Raw genomic sequence first — 24845 nt, forward strand, 5'->3', positions numbered from 1 at the left:
GGAATCTTTAGTTCCTTGTTGAAAGTCCCCTTCTCAAACCAAAACTGTGGCAATCTGCATGTGTGTCTCTTTGTGCCTGACCGCTTAATGTAGAAATAAAGAGAGCTGCCCAGACCGGACAGCCCCTAGCCTGCTGGCTCCCTATCCTGTGTGATCCGACTGTAGTGCCTCACAGTCTCTCTCCTCCACCTCTCTGCCGACTCTGGATGTCTGGCAGCTGCTGCCTGCTGCTGGCACTGGGTGAATGCAGGCCCAGACACTAGGGCCATGCAAATGCTTGTTGACACGCCACTCATAGCCGCGCCGGAGAGCCAGACCATACCAGGTTCTCTGTGGAGTGGCCCAGGCTGAACCCAACACAGGGGCCCAGGGTTGTCGTGCTGCTGCCGCTACTGCTGCTGCTTCCGGGCTGGTGTTCTGGCATGGAGACTCTGCTGTGCTGAGCAGCATATGCTTTACACCGAGGCCGTTAGCCTCATTTCCTGGGCGGAGAGCTCCTCGCGCTATTAGACGAGCAACAGGAACCTTTAAAAAAAGAGAAGAGGCTGAGACAGGGAGGGTGGAGAGTGAGAGGAGGGAAACACGAGGCAGCGAACAGAGAACTTGGTTGAGCACACGGCTCCAACAACACAAATCACTTTGTCACTAGCAAGCTCTGACAAGCAGACAGAGGAGGGAGAGAGCGAGAGAGAGAGAGAGAGAAACAGTGATAGACATTGGTCTTGAAGGAGGAGAACAGAGAGCAAAAGAGGAGACAGAAGAGAAGACAAGTAACCAGAGAGAGAGAGAGACAGAGAGAGTGGGAGAGAGAGTGAACAAGGGGAGGTGTTTCAGCCCGATAGCAGTGGAAGCACGAGAGGCAAGGTGTGAAACGATAGCAGCGACAGGAGGAGAAACAGGAGGAGGATACCGTGGATGGGCTGTACTGGACAGAGACAGACGCTGCGAGTCCGGACCGGAGACTGAGAGCTGGAGAGAGAGAAGGATTCTCAACACGTTTGCCACGGCTGCCAGGAGAGAACAGGGTCTGCTACTTCACTCTCTAACTTTAAGAAAACACACTTTGTTGAAACTTTTTTTTAACCAAAAAAAGTACAAGAGGATTTAGGCCTCTTTGTGCTTCCTTGGGAGCGTTGCTTATGATTGTTTTGTTCAGATAGCATCCTCGCTTTCTGATAGAACACATTCTAGCACTGCTTGTACAAGAAGGAGCTTCATCTCTGGTCTCAACTTTAAGTGTTGAAAGCATGTTCTTAACATTGCTTCCATCACAAAAAAGAGGTAGTGGAAGTAGGGAGCCGTAATGGTTGCTTTGTTTTTTTAATTTAACCGGACTGATTCAGTTTGTGCCTGTAAATATATCAAGTAGGAGTCCGAAATACGGCACTTTCCCCTGCCCCTGGTATCTGACTATCAGCTGGATGAGTCAGTCCTACACCCCCTGGGACTTGAATCTGGGTTTGTTAAAGAAATGCCAGAGTTCATGTGATCCGGCGTCGGTGTTCGTGTTTCACTAGTCTATTGCTCCCTGGCCTGGTTCGCTCCCACCGGTTTGAAAGAGCCCCAGAGCCATCTGTCCACTGTGAACCAGTAGGCCGAGGATCAGAGACAGTGGTGTCGATTGAAGACAAAGAGGAAGAAAAAACACAGAGAGACACAGAGAGAGAAGGCGCTGGGGAGGCAGACACTGAGAAGAAGTGAGAGCGTTGAACTCTGCCAACACCTTGTTCTATTACTGAGTGCTCTGCTGACGGCTCCTCTCTCACACACTCTCTGCCTGCTCTCTGGCGCATGAGTTAAGAGAAGGCACACTCTGACACAGCCACCAGTGAGCCTGAGAAGCAGACCAGCCCTGGGTGGTGGAGATAGATTTTCACTGGACATACCCGGGTGTCAACTATAGCTATATTGCTTGTTTTGTGCTTTCTGGACTGCTGAAGTGTGCACCTTTTGCTGTTGGCCAACGTTTCGTTTGTCACGCGCTAGCTGTTTTGGTGTGGGGCGCCTGACACCTCTGTGGGTGTTTTACCTGCGTGTGATTCAGACGCTGGCTCATCACGGGGTTCTCCACCCCTGCTCACACACGCACACACAAAGACAGACACTTAACCGGGTGGGGGGGCGGTTGTTTTACTCATCGCGAGAGAAAGCAGTGGCCTCTCTGGGTGGCTCTAGCCTCTGATCAGTCCGACTCTGGTCCTAGCACACCTCTTCACTTGAGCACACAAGCCATCCCTCAAGGCATCCCAGGAGCAGGCTCCCACATCGACCGAGGCGAGAGAGCGTCGTCCTGACTAACAAACCACAGAAAGACCAACAGAGAGCGGATACTTCGCACCACATCCAACCGAGATCCGCGGGCGTAGAACCGTCGCGGCCGACCTGGGGACCATGAGGCTGGCATTGGCCGCCCTGGTGGCCGTGTGCGTGCTGGGCAGCGCCGGCGGCATGTCCACCTGCAAGACGCTGGACCTGGAGCTGGTGAAGAAGAAGCGCATCGAGGCCATCCGCGGCCAGATCCTCAGCAAGCTGCGGCTGCACAAGGAGCCCGTGGCGGAGCAGGCGGGCGAGGGGGTGGCCATCCCCAGCGCCCTGCTGTCCCTGTACAACAGCACGGTGGAGATGCTGAAGGGGGAGCAGGAGGTGCCGCAGCCCGTCTCCTTGCAGCAGGAGGAGGAGGAGTACTTTGCCAAGGAGCTGCACAAGTTCACCATGAAGCACTGTGAGTTGGAGGACAGACGCCTGCGGTGCTATGACATCACGTACTACTGCTCGGTAGCGTGTCACACGTCGCATGCCCCCCCGCGTCACACCTCACCTATACCTGTTGTGCTATGTGCTGCCCTGCTGTATTATGTTGCACATCACATACGACTGCATCACACATCACCTATTACTGTGCTAGGTGTGCTGATGTATCACGCTGTACATAACATACTAGCACTGCTACTATTACGGGCTATGAATATCCTACTGTGCGCTGATCACATCGTTTGGTTAAACTACTTCAGACATCACCTATTGCTGTATTGCATCACATACTAGTGTTCACATGACATACAAAGGTCAGACTTCCTACATAACTCCTAGTAATGATCTGCTCTATACAATGTCATGATCCACACGCTGTACAACATCATGCTACATACATGCTGTATCACACATCAAATATCACAAAGTTCCATGTGTGATACAACTTGACATACTTCCATTATCACTTTTACATTTACAATGTGGTGAGAGAAAATAGTTTTCTCTCACCACAGATGCATTCTTAGTTACGACTATATAACACAGAGTTCCCCTCCAAAATGCCATTTGGCATAAATACTTAATGTGATGTTGCTGCGCTGCCAGAAAAGATAAAGCAATGATCTGCAATTTTGTCTTAATCACTCTCTCCCACTCTCGCTCTTTCACACACACACACACACACACACACACACACACACACACACACACACACACACACACACACACACACACACAAATACATACACACACACACACACACACACACACACACACACACACACACACACACACACGCACACACACACAGGCACACACACACACACATGCTGTGCACATAGAGCTGTATGTGTATTAGGTAGGACTTGTTGAGGTAAGGTCTCCTCAGAGAAATAAATGCCCTGTTTATTGCTCACAGAACTACAACCTTCACCATTACTTTGCCAATGTAAGCTCACGCTGGCAGTTTAAAGTGGTCGTCCTTACGATTGCACATCATCGTGTTTATAAAAACAGCAAGCCCTTAGTTGTCTCTCAAGGGAACTCACCAGTACGTACTGGAATGTATTTTGTATATCTGAGCGTTCAAAAGTGTGTTCATCTGCTAGTTAATCCTACCCCCACCAATAAACCCACCCCATAAATAAAGGAAGCCAATGTATAACGCTAACACATCCAATGGTGATCGCTATAAACAAGAGCACGTAAAAGAAACCCACCAAATATGGAAATTCTTTATTTTTTATATGGCAAGCTGTATCCATTGACAATGCAATTGCCTAATGGAATGAGCATATTTATCCTCTTGGGCTGGGCGAGCTCGGGTGTAAGAGGCGCTGTTACCAATCCCCCCGGCATGTGTACCCCTTGTGTTTGGCTGGCGGCGGGCGGGGTTCAGAGATCACAGGCGGCGTGCGTTAGCAGGACACTGCATCGGAGATGTTGTGCGCCGGCTCTCCTCGATCCAGGGGTATTTTTACTGCGCTATTGTTTGTTTCGCTCACAAGAGCTGTTGCGTGTTTAGCCAACTCCCCATTAACGTCCATCTGAGAAAACAGACAATGACTCACAGGATCGCAGGGATAAACATTTTTCATCATTCCTTTTGGTGTTAATCTCTCCAGCCCTTGTGCAACATGAAGTTTTAATTTAAAAGAAAATCCTCATAGAAATGAGCCGGTCCATTGTGTGCGGCTTCATTAAAACATGCTCGGGTTCGCCTGGTTTGGAGGCGTGCTAGAGAACACCGACCCAGCGGCTCCATGTTGTTCTGCTCACATGATTGACAAAGAAAAAGGCGAGGTGGGGGAGTTTGACATAAAGGAAGACGTGCTTTGCACTCCTTCACCCCGGCTCTGTCTCTCCCTCCATCGTTCTATTGCTTTTTTCTCTCCATAGGGGTCGGGGGGGGGGTTTCCTGTAACATGAGCTTCTCTCCCCAGCCCTGTCCTGACACTTGTTCCACTTACATCTTTCTCTCCCTCTTTTCTTCTCTCCATCTCTCCTTTTAACCCCCCGCATTGCTCGCTATCGCTATCCATCGCTCTCTTTCTGTCCCCTGCAGTTTCTATTTCTTCTTTCTTTATCTCTCTGGCTCTCTTTGCATATATATTTCCATCACCCCATATCTCTCTCTCTCTTGCTAATTCTCCCCTCCTTCCCCCTATCTCCTTCCTCTCTCTCTCCCTCGTCTCACTCTCTCCTCCACATCTCCCTCTCTCTCTGCCCTGTCTCTGTCTGACTCTCCCCCTCTCTATCTCTGTCCCTCTCTTTGTTTCCCTTTGTCTCTCACTATCTCACTCTCTCTGTCCCTCTCGCTCTCTCTCTGTGTCTCTCTCTCCCCCTTCTCTCTGTCTATGTGTCCCTCTCTCTCTCTCTCTGTCCCTCTCTCTCTCTCTCTGGCCCTCTCTCTCTCTATCACCCTCTCTCTTTCTCTGTCTCCCGCTCCCTCTATCTCCCTCTCTCTCTCTGCCCCTCTCTCTCTCTATCTCCCCCTCTCTGTCTCTTTTCCTCCTCTCCCAAACAAGGACTTCCTGAGTGTATTATCGGTGTGTTTGTGGCAGAGCAGCTTGGCAGGAAGGAAGGAAGGCTGATAGCCACTGGGTCAGAGGGTGAATCAGGTCCGGTCCCTGGCTGTGCCCATGGGGTCGGGGGGGTTCATAACTTCTTTACCCCCCTCCCACACTTTACCCCTGAAAGCTTCAGAACACCGAGCCTTTCAGGTGGGAAGTCAAGTGTAACGGTGACTCAGTGTGTGTGTGTGTGCGTATGTGTGTGTCTGTGTGTGTGTGTGTGTGTGTGTGTGTGTGCATGCATGGGTGAGTGTGGACAAGCGTTCAGGCTCACACACATTGTAAGTGCCGGGGGAACCACACATCAGAGAAGAGGCACGTTCCGTTGGAAGGAAAAGTTGACTAAGAACCTTGTTCCAACAATCTCATTAAGGCTACCTTGCCTTTAATCGTCTCCAACTCCCAACTTGTGGTTCCCGGGTGTTGTGATGACTGGCTCCCTGTTTCCCTGGTAGCCCCGTGGCGTTGCGTCTCTTGTGTACGCAAAATTGTAATAACTTAATGCTATGTCTCTATTTACTCATCATTTTGGTAATTGCGCACAGGATTAGGAGAAATCCCAGCAGTCCGTTCACAGGAGTGCCTCCCCTTTAAATAGCCCACACAATTCTGGCTTGGGCTCGGTCCAAAGGTAATTAAGCTGGCATACACAGTACAGTCGTCTTGTATTGTTTTGCCCTTCTTGCCGAGAGGGAGCCAAACAAGCCAGCACAAGTCATAGAAGGACTGTAACTCTAAGGCAGCGAGGAGTCCTTATTTCACCAACGTCTGAGTGCCACTAACACGCCCTCCTCTCACTTTCCATCCTCCACCAACACCAATGACACCGTCACACAACACTACAACAAAACACACCACCACCCACTAACAGTACACCTGATGGAGGTCTTGGTGTTGGTGGTGGTAGGATAGCAACCTCATTGTTACACTACCATTAACCTCAGAATCAACACCACCACCTCCATCACCACCACCAAAAACAATAACACAACATCTTCCCCCCAATAAAAACAACAACAACAGACCTCTGACATCACCCCATAGCGGTGGTTATAGTGTTGGGGGTGGCAGGGCAGTGGAGGTGGGTGGAGGTGGAGGTGTTTCAGAGGGAGGGAGGTGGGGACGAGCTGGCAGCCGGAGGGTGGAGCTCAGCAAAGGGAGGAGAGGCAGGTATTTAGCTTGTTGCTGGAATTTGGATCCTACCGCTGGTAATTACAGAGCTGTCTCTCTACCTGTCACAACAGCGGCCCTTGACTAACATAGGTACAGCACCTTCCCTCCACGCACCCGCCTACACACCTGCACGCGGGCTTGAGCTGTCGAGCTGACTGGAAGTGAGCGCAGCCTTCTCACAACACTTTTAGTCACGCTCTGCGTAGCATGCCAAGCTAGTGTTGCATTATACTCCCCTCGGGCCCCGTTTCTTGTCCTCAGCCGCGGGTCTAATAAGTCCCTGTTCCGCATCGCTCAGGTACAACGGGGATGCCCTGTTTACTACAGCATAGGTGGGGGCGGTCGTCGCACATTATACCACAGTATGATTATTGTACATCATCTTTCAATATCGGGAAACCCAGTCTTGATCTATTCCTTACTTCACCCTATCGTAACTGTGTGTGGACAGACATTGTTTCCTGATTCTTCAATACCTCTCCTCAAAGCCATATATTGTCAGCCTCCTTTCTCTTTGGCTGTATGTATGTTATTCCTTTGCCTTGGTATTTCCAGCCAGACCTCTGCCAATACCCTATACACTATTCTAAATTCCCATGTAACCGTAAATGTGCTAAGCTAACATGTTGTCAGTTATTTGGTCTGGTTCCAGTTAAATGTCATCCCTTCTCTCTCAGCGCCTCGCGGCAGCTCCACTCACTGCGGGTTTGTTGTTCTAGGGTTGGAAACACAAGCTGAGGTTGGCCCCATGTTGGCCCGCTGGAGGGAATGTGAGGAGGGCCGAGACGACAAGGGACCCATGGAGGGGGTTAGTTGGTACGGGGTACGGCTTAGACCTCCCTGGTATAGCTGGGACCTCCCTGGTAGAGTGAAGACCTCCCTGGTACTGCTGGGACCTCACTGGTACAGCTGGGACCTCCCTGGCACAGCTGAGACCTCCCTGGCATGATTCAGCCCCCTGGTACAGCTGAGACCTCCCTATTATGATTCAGCCCCCTGGTACAGCTGAGACCTTCCTGGTACAGCTGAGACCTTCCTGGTACAGCTGAGACCTTCCTGGTACAGCTGAGACCTCCTTGGTACAGCTGAGACCTCCCTGGTACAGCTGAGACATTCCTGGTACAGCTGAGACATTCCTGATACAGTGAAGACCTCCCTGGTACAGTGAAGACCTCCCTGGTACAGTGAAGTCCTCCATGGTTCAGCGGAGACCTCCCTGGTACAGCTGAGACCTCCCTGGTATAATTCAGACCTCCTTGGTACAGCTGAGTCTTCCCTAGTACAGCTGAGACCTCCCTGGTACAAGTCAGACCATGCAGGGTCTGGTTCCATTGGGCTCAGGTTCTGGCCCAAAGGGACTCTCAGAATATTAAACTGGTGCTGAGGGTGGAGTTGAGTCCTGGCCTTGGCAAGCTTGGGCAGGGTGGGATATTTGGTTTGGGGCCAGACCCCACGCTCCATTAATATATCTCTGATAGTATGTATCCACCCACACACACACACACTCACACACACATGCAGATGCAGACACCCACACACGTATACATATACACACACACACAACCCTACTACATCCAACTGTTCATCAACCTTTGCACGCATGCCTGTGATACCCAAGCCTAAAATGGTGCATTGCTGTGCCTCTCCCTCTGTTAACCATTTCCATCCTTCCCATCTAGCTCTCTCACTCTCTCTTTCACTCTCTCTTTCACTCTCTCTCTCTCTCTCCGTCGTATCTGCCTTTCTGCTCTTATCGCTGTACGTCTGTGCTTTGAGACTTAATCCCTTGTAGATATCTATGTAAGTGAATGGTGGTAAAACCCATGGAAAGCCTGACTCTGTTTCTCGTCAGCTGTACAAAAGAATGTTCCTCCTGTCAGGCTGTGGTCTATTCTAATGCTGGCCCGGAGCCATAGAGGCCTTTTACAAGGTCGACCCACCAGCAATTTTTAAAAGTTAGTTTGGCTGCGTTTCAAGTAATTGGGTAACACAACATCGCCGTTGCTCCAAGAGTCTTTGGTATGTTTAACATATGTGTCAAGCTGTGTAAATACTTGTTTAAAATACAATGTGGATAAAGGTTTTGTCATTAATTCCATCAATCAGCCCACCATCGGTATTCCAGTATTCTGGAAACATGGAATAGCCCACTAACACTTTGGGAATGTTTGGACGTCAGTTTAAGACTTAATATGAGAGGAAAGTGTGTCGAAATTACCAAGCCACATTTTTATTGGATATCATTTGAACAATAGTGTGTATCCCGATCCTAGGATGATGAATTGAATGATAGATGCTGGGCCGGGGTATGGTTTTCACCGTTAAGAAGTAGTAAATTAAGTAAAACATTAAGTTGCTAAGATAAAAAACAAGATTACATTAGATCAAGTTCATATATTCACACTGAGATGATTTGATTTGTAGTTCCTGATGAAAAATGCTTTACATGGTATACTCATGTTTCACATACCATTCGCTGAATACTCATCTCACAATTTTCTGAAATAGTATTAGAATGGTGAGTTCCACTTGACTGTTTATTTACTAATAATAATTGTTATTGTTAGATTTGATTCCATGCGTTAGGCATTGAAAGGAATAAATTCATTACAATGCCTTAACAAGACTATAGAAATGAGAGTCATATTGCGACCGAGTCATCTCGGACACTAATAATCACAACAACGACAATCCCGGAAAAATTCCTGTTAATGTAAGTCCCCTTGTGATTTCTGCTTGCACAACGATGATGTCACTGGTGATGTCACTGATGCAGGTATTAGGCCAATTAGGGAATCCAGTTGGTGGACTCACAGGAGTACTTTCACGAGTATTTAGGAATTTCCAAACTTTTTCATTTTTTATCTGTACCCAACATATATTCACAGACATTAGTAACATGATTTCAATGATCTGGGAGCAGAGAGCAGGGGTTTCAACAGTAAACCGACAACTTTTTCTGTGTTCATTATGCTGTATATGTACAATTTCAGCATCCCTGTCGCTCTTTGGTAACATTTAAATGACGGATATTTCATGTTTCATGAAAACATTTTACTTTTTAAATTGACTATATTGTATTGCCATTACTGTATCGTTGTGTTCATAGTTTTTACATATTTTATTTAAGTAATTTTAAAACACAGTGTGTAATATTGAGCCCCTCCCAGTTTGTAGGTGTGAGACTTTTAGAATTACAAAAACTCAATAACTGGCTGTGTAACGTTGTGACCTGAACTAGGGTGGGTGCGGTGAGAGTGAAGTGTTTTGGGAGTGCTGATTCTTGGCCAGCATATATCAGTATAGATATATATATATATTTATATATTAGATGGGATTTTATTGATGACATTATAGTAATCACTATCAATCAGCATTGATTACGGATATGTCCAGTTTATTCAAAGCTACAAGCTAGTTCAAATGTTTGTGTTAACGTATTTTCCAGCTTTGTAAGGATGACGGATGAATGTGCTGATTCTGAATGCTCTCTCTCCAGTTGAGAACAGCACCAAGCAGAACCTCCCCATGGCTTTCAACATGAGCGACATGCGCCGGAGCATCGGAGGCTACCAGTTGCTGACCAGCGCTGAGCTGCGTCTGCAAATCAAGGAGCCGGGCATCGAGAAGGAGCAGCGGGTGGAGCTGTACGAGGGCCTGGGGGCCGGCGCGCGCTACCTAGCCTCACGCTTCCTCACCAACCTGTTCAAGGACAAGTGGCTGACCTTTGACATCACCGAGACCCTGCAGAAATGGCTGCAGAGCGACAGTAGGCCCGTCTGTCTGCCCATCTGTCTGTCGGCCCCCGTCGATCTGTCTATCAGTCTTTATAGCGATCCGTCTGCATGTCTGTCTATCGATCTGTCTGTCTGTATAGTGACCCATCTAACTGTCTTCATAGTGATCCATCTGCATGTCTGTCTATTGATCTGTCTGTCTGTCTGTATATTGACCCCCGTCTGCATGTCTTTTTGTATCTGTGTACGTCTAGCGGTCTGTCGATCCGTCTCTCCGCATGGCCTGTCTGTCTGTATATTGACCCCCGTCTGCATGTCTTTCTGTATCTGTGTACGTCTAGCGGTCTGTCGATCCGTCTCTCCGCATGGACATCCGTCTGTCTGTCCATCCACCCATCTATGTTTTAATCTGTCCATCCCAACCATCGATTCATCCATCTCTCATCAATTCAAATTGTTTGTTTCATATATAGGCTAACATATGGTATACGCCAATGTCTGTATCCATAAGAAGTCAAGCCGTACCGTTGAACTCTCAAACCCTGTTTTTGGTGTGCAGAGGACGAAGAGGGCTTCCAGCTGAGGCTGTTCTGTGAGTGTGGCAAGTCGTCCATAGAGAGCATCTTCAGCTTCCGTGTGTCCGGGATCGATAAGAAAAGGGGGGACAAGGAAAACCTGCAGAAAGATTTGCCCAAGCCCTTCATCCTGGCCATGTCCATCCCCAAGAACAGCAGCAGCCATGTCAGTTCGCGCAAGAAGAGGTCCACAGAGGCTGGAGGAGGATCCTGCACAGAGTAAGGAGCTGAGCTAGTGGGAGTCTATAGATACTCTTAAAATGAGATTACAATTAAGAGTTTAGGTTAACTTCATTACATTTCTGAAGGGATATAAATTTTATAACTGGGTGTCGGTGGCAACACGGGAATAATTACCACTTATTGCCTAAGGTGTCGCCAAAGAGAACAAAAATCCTTGAGATTGCCACATTCATTTAGCCTAGTAAAGCTTTTCTTTGTTTAGGTTTAGATTGGTTATTGTGCATTGGTTTGATTTGGTTTTGTTTGGCTTAGCATAATCTGTTTTGTTTTGTTTATCTTGGGTTGGTCTAATTCCTGTCTTTCAACTTTGCTCCTCCAGTCAGACGGAAGGCTGTTGTGTGCGTAAGCTGTACATAGACTTCCGGAAGGACCTGGGCTGGAAATGGATCCACAACCCCAAGGGTTACCATGCCAACTACTGTATGGGGTCATGCACCTACATCTGGAATGCAGAGAACAAATACTCCCAGGTAACACACGGCGTCTGTGGTTTCAGATAGTGCATGTAGCTTGGTTGTTAAAGCTAGCGCTGGGCCTAGACTTTCTAGGCTCCTGTTTCTGCCGCTCTCCCCCTCGCCCTCTATCTCTCCTCCCTCCCTCCCTCTGTATGGGACTCCAGCTCAAACAACCTGGTGTGAACCACCAAGGCTAGGATCTTGAACAACTCTGTCTATCTGTCGCCCTCTCTCTTTCTCGTCCTGTCACTATTTGTCCTTCTCTTCTGCTCTCTCTCTCTCTCTCTCTCTCTCTCTCTCTCTCTCCCTCTCTCTCCCTCTCTCCAGTGGTCTCTCTGACGTGTCATGTAGCTCTTGCCAGAGGTTGTGTTGAGGTAGATATAATGAGGTTCTAAACGGGCTCTTTCGCTGTAATTACTACCAGATCCTGGCTCTGTACAAGCACCACAACCCCGGAGCCTCTGCCCAGCCCTGCTGTGTGCCCCAGGCCCTGGACCCCCTGCCCATCCTCTACTACGTGGGCAGACAACACAAGGTAGCTCCCCCTCTCTCACCCTCCAGTCAAACTCATAGTTAGTGGGTGGCTTCTTCTCCTGTTTTTATTTCTTATTTTCTATGCTCATAGCTTGAGACCACTGTAAGAGGCTTGTATTTGGTTCTGCTCCGCTCAACCAATCGAATCCTTTATTTACACTGAATGGTAAAGCCGGTGCTCCGCCTTTTCATGGTTTAACTTGCCTTAAAGGGTAATTCCGGTGTTAAATGGATTTGGGATATGTTTTGTTTGATAACGAGTTGAAAAGTTCGTTTTGGAGCACAAAAACCGCATATAGACGCTTTCTTCAGTTGGCTGTTTTTAGCTGATTCTATCAAAACGCTATAAACTTGGAACGATGGGGGCACTGGTTATGGTAAAAGCTAAATCGCTATTTTAAACCACTTAAAAGGCTAAAAGTAGATAGGCAATAAGTAGATTGGCGAACACAGAGCTTGCATGTTGCTTATTATACTACCAAAGAAGTGTCGGGCTACTTTTAGCCTTTTAAGTGGTTTAAAATAGCGATTTAGTTTTTACCATAACCAGTGCCCCCATCGTTCCAAGTTTATAGCGTTTTGATAGAATTGGCTAAAAACAGCCAACTGAAGAAAGCGTCTATATGCGGTTTTTGTGCTCCCAAACAAACATTTCAACTCGTTATCATACAAAACATATTCCAAATCCATTTTATCCATTCCGAATTACCCTTTAAGGTTTTTTTTTTGTCCGACACATAATTCCTTTTCATCATAACACCATCAGAAACTTCATACTGTACTCTTATTTATTATAAGATAGGAAGGTCAAATACTCGATGGGTTTGTTGAAAATACCATAGTAGCCATTGTTCTATTCCTTAGGTTAATAATTTGTCTTTGTGATTATGCTGATAATGCTTGTGGGTTCTTGCAGGTGGAGCAGTTGTCCAATATGATCGTGAAGTCCTGCAAGTGTAGCTAAGAGGATCGGACCTGCTGAGTGCGCACGCCACGCCAGTGGACTGGACCCCGTGTCGTCAGGGAGACCCCGGGCTTCCGGAGAGCGATTCAACCATAATGTTACAGAGGAAAAGGCGGCGAAAAAGAAGAAAATAAAAAAGATTTCTGAATCATAAATGTTCCAGCCTCCACCTCCCTCCCTTCGCAGGCCAACAAGAGCACAGACTTACTTTTAGAGATGTATGTTTTATTTTTATGCGACTTTATATACTGCCTTTAATAATAATAATAATAATAACGATTATCACAAACCATTCTTCTTCAACTTTAATATGTTATTTATTTGTTGGATTGACAGAGTTGTAAAGTGAGAGAATGGAGAGAAATGATACCCGAGGCCCGCTGTGGACTCGGTGGGATATGAACTCTGAACTCTCCACCAGGAGATAACATGTATCAGACTAGTGATGGATGGGGGGAAAGAATAGATGGATGGAAGGACAGATGGATATCACGGATAAAAACGTGTGACCTGGTATGACAGGGCATTAAGGACATTCCTGCCAACGAAAAAACACCACCACCTGCAAAACAAGACAAAAGGTCCCACACAGAAGGGTTCTGAGACTCTCAGGGCTGGAAACAAGTGGGATATTTCGTCATGGACCTGCTGCTGAACTATAAACAATGCAGATGGTAGTTTCAGAGGAACTGAAACCGGCAGAGTATCTGGAGTTAGATGCTTTCCGCGGCTTCCCGCTCCAGCTCTTTGTCAATTTAACATTTGACGTTGTATAATTTGTACCCCGTCTGACTGAACAGAGACCTTTTTGTGTGTTTATGCCTGCCGTGCCGTCAAAGCCATGAGTAACATCAGCGGTTGTGCGAGTGGTGGCGGTTTGTTTTCTCAGCTCTTATTTGGGAGCCTTCTTGCTGTCTTTAGAGGGCTGGGTTAGGGGGATGTGGTTGCCATGTTTGTTTAGGGGAAGGCAATTTAAAATCTATGAACACATTTGTGGCTCTTTTTATTTTTTGTTCATAGGCCACTGGCAATTAGGGACAGTTCACTGTGTTTTATTCAAGGAGTCTTGGCTTCTGTCTGTAGTGTCGCTCTTTGCACAACCCACTTCTTTCAAGAGGATTCATTCATCCTTATTCAGTCTACGGCTTTCACTTCCAGCAATAAATCATACATGTGTCTTTCCATTCCTGTGTTTGTTGCCATGGTTTTTATATTGCACTTGTTGTTTTTGAAAGTCTCCATCCTTTGTAAATATTGCAGGAACTTGAAATAAACATTGTCTTGTTAATTTATGATTAATGTGGAAGAATTATTCCAAGTGGAAATATTTTGTTTTATTTGCATTTGTTTGTGTGCTTGTGTGTGTGTTTGTGTTTGTTTGAGCATGCGTGGGTGAGTGGAGTGTGACATGTCTGTACTACGGTACAGGCAGGTTTAGTGGTTTGTGAACGTCAGGAACCAATCTCCCATTGGAAAAGGGCAGTGCATGCCAAGTTTGTGTGTGTGTGTGTGTGTGTGTGTGTGTGTGTGTGTGTGTGTGTGTGTGTGTGTGTGTGTGTGGTCCATAGCAGAGCAAAAGGAGACACCTGTCTACTGTAGACCAGAGACAGCTACTCCTCCTAGCCCCATCCATGTCCCCCTCAACCCCACCATGTGCCTCTAAACCAAATCCTGCCCTCCTAAACTCAACCTTACTCCTCTAGACCCAGCGTGTCTCCCTAAACACCGCCCTCTCCCGCTTAACTCCACCATACCCCTTTAAGCCCCACCCTGTGCTCCTCAACCCCACCCTGTCCACCTAAAGCCCACCCTGCCCCACTAAACCTCACCCTGTCACGCTTAACCCCAACTACCGCCTCTAAACTCAACCCTGTCTCTAAATGCCCTCCCTGTCCACCTAAACCTCACCCTGCCCCACTAAACCTAATCCTGTGCCTCTATAACTCAATTTATCGATCTCAACCCTACCATACCCCTCTAAACCCTACCTTGTCCCTCTAAACCCCACCTTGTCCCCTTAAACCTCACTCTGTCCCACTTAACCCCACCCTGTCCTTCTAAACCCCACCTTGTCTACTTAAACCTCACCATGTCCCCTTAAACCCAACTCTGTCCCTGTAGACACCACGTCCTTCTTAACCCCACCTTGTCCCCTTAAACCTCACCATGTCCCTCTAAACCCCCCCTGTTCCTGTGGACACCACCCTCTCCCCTTGAACCCCAAACTGTTCCTGGAGACACAACCCTGTCCCCTTAAACCCCACTTTGTTACTGAAGACATCACCCTGTCTTCTTAAACCCCACCCTGGGATTACTGGCAGCCCATGAGGCTGCAGGTCCGGACCCGTTGGCTACTCCCAGGCTTCTGCGCCGTGACAACATGGAAAACTAAACACACACATTTAGATATACACACACACACACACAAACACACACACACACACACACATGCTCTCACCCCCCCATTTATACACATACAAATATACGTACATGCTCACACACACACACAATTACACACATACACACACACACACACACACACACACACACACACACCCACACACACACACACCCACACACACACAAACACACACACACATCCACACATTCCATAACATTGCCGGGAGAGGCATGTAAAGGGTCATGTCCATCTGACGTGGGGGCCTGTCAGTGTCACAAGCAAGCATACCCATCACAACACTACACTGATGATGATGTTCACTTCGCTATGGCTTATCTTAACACACCACTTATTTTCATATGATTGGATAACAACATCAATCAAGCGACTTTTGTTTGCAAAGAATCTCCTCCTTACAAGAATTGCTGGAAACTGGACTGACTGCGGGACATAATCCTTGCCCAATCTTCTTCTTCTTCTTCTTCTTCTTCTTCTTCTTCTTCTTCTTCTTCTTCTTCTATTGAGCTCTATGGCGGTTGGCAGCAATACCTTTTCCACGACCAGCACACTGGACAGGCCCTGGGAACCATATATTCTGGCATAACTATGCCATGTGTGAAAGGGTGCATGATGGAAATTTTCCAGAACATAGCTGCATGTGTGAATAGTGAAAATTCCTAGCGGTGCCTGAAAGGTTATCTCAATAATTGACCAGCAAAACTATGCGTGAAAGAGGCTTTACATACGTGGTGTGCTAGGTTAGTAGGCTAGGTTAGCATACAGCTGGCTGGGCACGGAGGGCTTCTACAACCAGCATGGGGCATTCATCTGGGCTATCTTCTTCCATCAGTGATCAAATTTCACTGGGTCGAAGAGGGGGGACTTCCCTCCCCAGTGCTGGCACAAAGATACCATCTGTCCTTCAAAATGATATAAACAAAATCAGAAACACGATCACTATAATTATATGCCTTCTTCTCTCACCTCCCATAAGTCATTGGGTTTAAACACTGCCAGGTCTTGATTTGGTAATGATGACAGTGTTTATCAAATGTGTTTGGTTTCCCCAGGGGGGGCGTGGGGTGCTTGGATGAAAACGAAGAAGAATGTGTTCTCTTCCAAGCAAACAGGATCATTATTAAAGTGCAAACATGCAAAACACAAGTTTCCCTGAAAGAGACAAGCTCATTAAAGTGCCTTTGCCGATCACGCCGGCGGCTCCACCTGTTTTACTTTCCCTGTCATGACCCGACACAGAGCGAACGTCAAGGCCTTCATGAGTCTCGGGGAATGCTAATGGGAGGGTCTTCCTGCGGGCTGGTTGACAAGCCTCATCCTCTATATCTTTGCCAGCTGCTTCCCCTCGGACCCCGGGGGCTCTTTACTCGCAGACCGCTGACTCGACGGGCCACCGTCCCCGCGGTTCACACTCTGCACCTGCAGAGGCCCCTGGGGGACCGCCTCCACATGGAGAACCACTTAGAGGGGAACCATGGGCGTCAGAGGAGCCAAAAGAAACTAAAGAGATTGCTGACACCAGGGGAACCGGATTATTCAGATAAATCAGAGGAATCAGGGAAATCTGACAGGAACATGGGGAATCAGGAGGGGACCCGAGGCATCAGGAGAGTTAGCGTCATCGGACAGATCTAAGGAATTCGGGGAGTTAGGGGAATGAGTGGAACCTGATTAAGCCCAATTAGAGCGGAAGAGAGAAATCAGAGGATTCTGAACAATTGGAGGAAGCGGCGGAACCGGAGGAGCACTAAACATGCTCTTCTGTTTTAAATTAACCAGACTAAACACAAACCATAATTAATTGCAACGTGTATTCAAAATTGAAAGGCACAAATGTGTTGAGGTGTTGGTGAAAGTTCTCAAACGCGGCTTCTCAGCTCTGTCTATTGTTAATAAAGACTTATTCGGACTTACAATGATACTGAGTCAATAATCAACATCGTTAAATGCAAAATCCTTTGATATTACATTTTGAGGAGATGTATCCATATCGCTCTAATCAAACCAAGATTGATTTGTCGGTCGATTGACTTGGAATCCACAGATGTGCAACCTCTGGCACCTGCACTAACCCTAACGAGCATGAAGCGACCACATGTGGCGTCGATAAAGCGCATAAAGCTGGCACTTGGTTTCTTCCGCATGCGGTACAGCAGCACCTGCTTGACCTCAGACATCAAAGGTGTTGGGCTGCGTTTGTGGTGAGTAATTTGAGAGAAACTGTCCTGTTGTTGCACCCTTTAATTGCGTCCATACGCTGAGGTTTCTCTCCATGAAGCGGAACCGTCATCAAAGGCCTGGCAGACCCAAGCCGGCGCTACGCAAACACATCCCATTTTATAGAATTTTTTTTTTCTTTTCTTTTACAAGGAACAATGAAAAGCCATCATTCTCATGCCCTGATCCACTTGTCCTGGAACGGCACGAGGGCGTGGTCATGCGCGGACGTATCTGGCACTTACAGTGATCCGTCCTCTGATGCCGGGCCACCAGCGGTCGTTAAAGGAGGGCCGCCGGGTTGGCCAGCTGTAAGTCGTGTGGAATTAGCCGGAGCTCGCTGGGACCTTAATAACACCGTGCCGGCGCGCTGGTGTCCTGCTGTACAGAACCACAGACACACAGCTGCCCCGGGCCATTGTTGCTCCAGGTGCTGCTGTGTACATAAAACAAACACACACACGGAGACACACTAGACACAAACACACGCACGCAAACGCACTGACACACACTCTCTCTCTTTCTACGCACTAGAAAGAGAGAGAGAGACACACACACACACACACGTTAGACACACTGACTAGACACACACACACACAAAAGCTCCCACATACACACATTACTCCCATTTTAGTTGCTTAGTGAGTTTACCTAGTCTACTCTATAAGATATATTTGATCTAAGTATAATACCATGACATCAATAAATCAATCTCTATTTTTTTATTCTTTATTCAATTTGCAATGCATGAGTGGTTTTGAAGAATCCCGCTCTACCACACTGGGAGTAATAACATTGGAGAGACCATGTCATGAATCCATGCTGCGTGTGCCTGACTAAAAAGCAGGATCTGCTGTAGAGGAGCATCCTCGCTAGGGACTATGGAAACTAGGGAACTGAAATAATAAGGCACACAGGTGAACAGAATTAGTAATCAACACAGGCAACCCACATTTAGCTGACGAGCCACAGGAACCACAACGTGGGGCTGGGGCGGGATTGTGGCAAGGGTTAAATATAAGTAAAATAAAATGTTAAAGTGATGATGAACTGAATTTACAAGATTTGAGGAAGTGCAAACTGAAACAGTCTGGTTTGTACTTTTGTCATTTTTCCTGACAAGATATTTGGTAGGTGTGTAGTGGAAAAGGTAAGTAGTGTTATTTTTACGATTTTAGCCCCTGATTTTCATCCCTTTTAAGAAATCTTTGTAAAAACCGAACTGAATGAAACTGAAAGAACTGAACGAAACAGGGGGGAGCCACTCCTCCCCCTGTGACTCCACAGGCGAGAGGCTCCGCCCACGCTTCACCTGTCGTATTATTAAAGATCCAGCGCCCGCCTCACACCTGCGGCGCTTCAGCAGATGGCTATCAGAGCCGGAGCCAGCCCGCCGTATCGCGTACATCTCTCTCTTTCTCTCATCTCCCTCCCTCAAAGTGGGCCGTTCTTTGAAGCTCTTTGAGTTATCACCTTGAATAAGGGAGTAGGTGGTTGGGCAGCTCTGGGTGGTGGCTGGGGGAAGGGTGGGGATTGGAGTAAGGGTGGTGGAGGTGGAGGTGGTGGTGGTGGTGGCAGGCCCGCCGCTCCCTATACGCAGAGTACGCAGAGTGCGTAGGGCACCAAGTACTTGGGGGGGGGGGGGGGGCACAAAAAATTATGGTTTGTAAAAAAAAAAAAAATAATAATAATTATTACATTATTGAATTAAAAAAATATATCAATTAGTTATGAAGAGGCCCACCGTTGTTTTTTCTTAATTGCATAACCTATCACTCAATTTTGGCAATTATATGTTTTTACCTAATATATAAAAAGAGGCTCCCCTCGCCCCCCCGGCTCGCGTAGGGCACCGAAACGGCCAGCAGCGGCCCTGGGTGGTGGTATGTGAGGACAGATGACGGCGGGTAGAAAGACCAGATACGGTTAAAGTGTATGTGTGTGTGTGTTTGTGTGTGTATGTATGTGAGCTTATACAAAATCTATACGCTCACTCTTCTTAAACAACACGATTGTACTAAAAGACTTATAGACACAGCCAGAGAAGATGTATTGCTATATATCTATGTATCTGCGACTGGTCGGTCCCCAAGATTCTGTGTGTGTTTGAGCAGCAGCCGGTATTCTGCGGTTGAACGCACAATGGACCTAAACCACCGGGGGAACTCGGGACCTATTCAGAGTAAACTACAAAGAGAAAGTATGATAAACTAGGGTGAGTGTGTGTGTGAGTATAGTATGAGTGTGTGTCGGTGTGTCAGGAGTGTGTGCATGACAGTGTGTGTGAAAATGTGTGTGAGTGTCTGGGAGTTTATGTAAGAATGAGGACAATGTGAGTGATAATGGTTTGTGAGTTTGTTTATGTTTGTATGCGTGTTCGTGAGAAGCATGCTTTGCCTCATTTGTTGGAACTCTGCTGGGAGAATTTTTTTCTAAAAAAGGAGAAGTACCAGTTCAAGCTGTGGATGTGTTCCTTCCTACTGTTCCACCCCTGAAAATGAACTTCTCCCTCCTCTTTCTCTCTCTCTCTCTCTTCGGATTCACCCTCGCCGTCGGTTCCTCTCTGTTATCCGCCTTCTCATCCTCTCTCAAACTTTACCCCTCCCTCATTCAATCTTCCTCTCTCTCGTGTCCTCTCTCAAATTCTAACTCTTGAGATTTAAGATTCGTGACTCAAAAGGCTTTTTTAGTATGGAAAACATTGGACATTTACAACGCCAAAGCACAAAAGCCAAATAATATACAACAACTTCAAAAATTATAATAATCAACGAAACAAAAAAAAAAAGGGTGTCTTAAAAAATCATTCATTCATCTTCATGAATTCTTAAAATGCTGATAACGCAAATTTAAATGTGTATATAGAGTAAAAGAGTAAGGCTATAATATAAGATAATGTAACGGTTAGGGTAGGGTTGAGTTAATCAAAGTATTCTATCCTGGGACTAGTTCATAGAATGACTTCTCCCTCCATCTCTCTCCCTCCCTCCCTCTCTCTCCCTCCCTCCCTCCGTCCCTCTGTCTCTCTCTCTCTCTTCTCCAGTCCACGTTGTCTCTCATGTTGATGAATGACGAGCGAACAGACGCACACAGTAGAATAAAGTCCAGCGGAGAAACACGAGGACCTGAGCCCTAGAAACCCGCCTCACATACCAGCAGTATCCGGTTTTGGAATGTTTTTTTAATCTCACGGTACTCAACTGTCCGGTTGACCGGTATTGATGCAGGGGGAAAACTGGTCAAATACCTCCCCGCAGACATGTCCACATAAACACCCCCGCCCGGGAGGGTGTGTCCGCCCAGAGTCCCCAGCCTCTGACCTTGTCGGCAAGGGAGTAAGCTGAACATCAATCACCCTGGATTACTCATGTCTCTCTCGCTTGACCACTAAAAACGCCTGCACACTGACACAGGCACACACATACACAAACACACGTCACCCACATGTACACAAACATACTCACGTGCGTGCGCACACATGCACACGCACACATACACACACACACACACACACATACACACACACATGCCGACTGCTATAAGGAGAGGTGTGACTGGAGCTCCAGATAAATCAGCTCCCCACAGTCACCCAGACACCGGCAGCAACAAGAAATATTGACTTCCTGTCCTCCAAAACCCACTATTTCACACACATATACACACACATGCAGACATACACACAAACACACACCCAGACTCACATGGTAACCTGAGTCTTCATGGGGGACAGAGTGTGGAGGCCGGGTGTTGTGTTAGCCTGGGTTAGTGCGGCGCTACGGCCTGGTTCAGATTAGCTGTAGTGCTCCAGTGTGGCTTCTTGTCATGTTGATGGCTGTACAAGGGTTATGACAGCAGAGAGAACCACGCGTGGTGGAAGCCTGTTGCTTCACTGCCTCCGCAAAGCCAACGGACTAAAGGTCAGCCTCACCCAACCTCTCTACTTCTCTATCTTTCTACTCTCTCTCAATCTATCAGTTTATCTGTCATCTGTTTTGATTTATATATGTCTCTGTCCTTCCATCTATCTATATATGTATGTCCCTCTCTCTCTGTCTGTCTGTTTCTATCTTTGTATCTCTTTCTCTCTCCCTCTCTTTCTCTCTCTCTCTCTCTCTCTCTCTCTCTTTATTATTATTCATTTGTTTATTGAATTCCTCAATAAACGAGATCCATGCAGGCACGTGTGTGTGCGTCTGGTAATGTGTCTACTCTGTACGTATATAGGTTTCAGTGTTTGCTTTGTGTGTGTGCCTATGCATCTATCAGCCCTGGGAATGACCCTTGGTGAACATAAATGTTTCAGGATGGATTTGTTGCTGCATCTTCACCGCATGCGAATGACACCTGAGCACACAGGACTAGGCCGCACACACAAAAACACATGTGCAACAGCTGATCTCTGATTGTGATGCCCAAATATGGGTCAACTGAATTCAACAAAGTGCATGAGAGAAAGGAGAGTGCATGGGTGGAGAAAGCTATGAGTCATCTCTAAAATTGGGATGTGCTCATCCGTTTTAGAGAGCGAGAGAGGGAGAAAGAGAGAGAAAGAGAGAGAGACAGAGGGAGAGGGAGTGGTTGAGCGAGAGGGGTTGACAGCGAGACAGATATAGACCGATATAAACAGAGAGAGAGAGAGAGAGAGACAGAGAGGGGGTTGACAGTGACAGTTTATAGACAACATTAGTAAGACAAACAGTAAAACAAGCAACCACCATTCTAATTAGAGTGGCTCTGGAGGGCCGGTGAGGGGCGCTGACTCATCGCTTACACCCATTTCCTGTGATCAGGGGCCGTCGGGAGGAGAAGACATGGTGAAATGATGTGCTTAGTTTATGCAACCTAGCATCACTCCGCCTCCTCTCTAACCCACGCCATGTGTGAGCGTATCTAAACTACATTTATACATCGATATGGCTATGGTTATATGAAAACAATCCTAGAATCATATGATTATGTACTATAAAAAGATAAATGCCAAAATACTCACACAAACACACACCTCTCCCTCTGCCTCATATACACAGGCGGGCCGTCCAACAGGCCTGTGGTGGTGTGAGTGAGGGTTGCTCATGGAGCGGTAAATCTGGGGATACAGGCAGCGGGCCTGGCTCCCACCTGATGAACACGTGCGACCCGATCATTAAATGTGTTCCTCATTTTCTTTCAGAGCGGCACTTTTTATTGTATTACTCCCTTTGGTCTTCACAGTCTCATAGGTGCACGGCGTCAGCCGAGGCAGCATAAGAAGAGCAAGGAGAAGAGGAGGAAGAAGAGACGAATGCTTTAATGTGATGCATGGTTCCCAGGCCACCCAGGAGTACAGGATGTGAACTAAGACGTTACAGTACGAAGCCGCCGTCCCCCAGAGTATCAGAGGGCCCGTGACCTGTTTGGAAGGCACCCAAAGGGCAGGCGCTGGTTAACACTGGCTGACAGGATGGGCAGGAAGCTCAGATGCAAGGAGAAACAGGAAAGGGAAATACACACGGGCGGCGCACGCGCACACACACAAACACACACAAACTCACAAACACACACACACACACACACACACACACACACACACACACACACACACACACACACACACACACATCCTGTCCTGGATGGCCTATAAATGGTCAGTTTGATTGAATATTTTCACACTTGGCTGTATTATATTCATCGGCACTGTTTTTACAGTTGATACTGACCCACCCTTGTTGTTTCCATGTTACAGCTGGTGAACACAAATATGCAAACCTTTGGATATATTATCATTATTAATATTATTATATTATTATCATATGTAAGAGCAAATGAAGGATGACGGAATGGAATAGATTTCGGTGCTAAACTCTCCCTCACGGGATTTCCAACGGAATTTCTCTTATTTATATTCTTTCTGTCCCAACAAACCATCATCAATCTACTCACTCATGCATTCACCACAGTTCCATGTATTAACTCCTTTAGAGTCCATATTTGGCTTCTGTCGTCCATCTTAAAACTATTAGCTTCTTTGGAGCTGTTCATCCACGTGTATTAACTCCACTACAGTTACCATAGCTCCACATAATTGATTAACTCTGTAGTCATCGCGATTCCCATCTATTAACTATTAACTGTACTGGCCAAAATGATACCTATTGACCTGTCGAGTCGTCACAGTCCACCGTGTTCTGTCCCTCTAAAGCTCTCGATCCCCCCATGGACGCCATCCTCACCAAACCACGGCCACACAGGGAAAAGCTGTGTTCTCACACACCCTGAGTCACCACCATGGCGGTTCCCCTCGGCGTGAAAGCTGGTCAGCGTGCGTTTGTTTGTGTGTCAATGAGTATGTATGTGTACGCAAGTGAGTGTGTGTGCGTGTGGGTGTCGGTGAGTGTGTGTTTGTGTGTCAGAGAGAGAGAGAGAGTGAGTTTGAGTGTGTGTTTGTGTGTTTCAGTGAGTTTGTGTGCGTGTGGGTCAGCGATTGTGCGTGTGTGTGGTTTGTGTGTCAGAGAAGGATTGGGTATGTGTTTGTGTGTCTGTGTTTCCTTGTGTGTGTGTGTGTGTGTGTGTGTGTGTGTGTGTGTGTGTGTGTGTGTGTGTGTGTGTGTGTGTGTGTGTGATTCTCTCGTTAATTGCTTATAAACAGTAAGCACAGAGGGATATCATATAAAATAACTTGCCACCACAACACGGCAGTAGCTACTGTTAGCACTAGCGCGGTACCGTGAAAACAACAGATGAAAGGGCACGCCGCGGTGTGTAACGGTGACGCCAAGCTAAGCTAAGCTAGCCAGTGGCAGCCGCAGACAAGGGCAGCGTTATTTTATGAGGTGTGCGCTGCAGACCGACACAGGCACGTTGCCGTCTAACACGTTAGTACCACTGTTGGATGTGGGTGTGAGCCTAGGCCCGATGGCACGCCGGCAGCTTTTACCAGTTTAAAAAAGACCATGCAGACAGACACTGTCTGGAGCCTCTTTTTGGGAACTGTCTCGCCCACCACCTCTGGAGAGAGAGAGAGAGAGAGAGAGAGAGAGAGACAGAGAGAGAGAGAGAGAGAGAGATGGGAAAAGAGAAAGGGCGAGGGGGCATAGAAAGATAGAGACAGAAGATTAAAGAGAGAGGTGGGAGAAAGAGAAAAATAATAAGAAAGAGAGAGAGAGAGAGCTCAGGTGAGGATGTTGAATGCTGAGTCTAAAATTTTACTTTTGTCCCCCGGCTAGGT

At 47.2% G+C, this 24845-nt stretch overlaps 1 protein-coding gene across 1 annotated transcript; it reads left to right on the plus strand.

The window, feature by feature from the left end:
• The first annotated feature begins 586 nt into the window (after positions 1-586).
• Positions 587-14283, plus strand: tgfb1a (transforming growth factor, beta 1a). The gene is made up of 6 exons (XM_079733670.1): positions 587-2722; positions 9997-10266; positions 10794-11028; positions 11372-11522; positions 11932-12042; positions 12958-14283. Exons 1-6 carry the CDS (start codon positions 2392-2394, stop codon positions 13003-13005), a joined length of 1146 nt encoding a protein of 381 aa, XP_079589796.1. The 5' UTR covers positions 587-2391; the 3' UTR covers positions 13006-14283.
• The last annotated feature ends 10562 nt before the right edge of the window (positions 14284-24845 follow it).

The sequence above is a fragment of the Pollachius pollachius genome (assembly GCF_949987615.1).
Source record: "Pollachius pollachius genome assembly, chromosome: 3".
NCBI lineage: Eukaryota > Metazoa > Chordata > Actinopteri > Gadiformes > Gadidae > Pollachius > Pollachius pollachius.

Coding starts and splice junctions, on each gene's coding strand:
- tgfb1a (XM_079733670.1), top strand. CDS start 2,392: ATGAGGCTGGCATTGGCCGCCCTGGTGGCCGTGTGCGTGCTGGGCAGC. Junction 2,723..9,996: donor CAAGTTCACCATGAAGCACT/GTGAGTTGGAGG, acceptor CTCTCTCTCCAG/TTGAGAACAGCACCAAGCAG. Junction 11,523..11,931: donor CAGAGAACAAATACTCCCAG/GTAACACACGGC, acceptor AATTACTACCAG/ATCCTGGCTCTGTACAAGCA.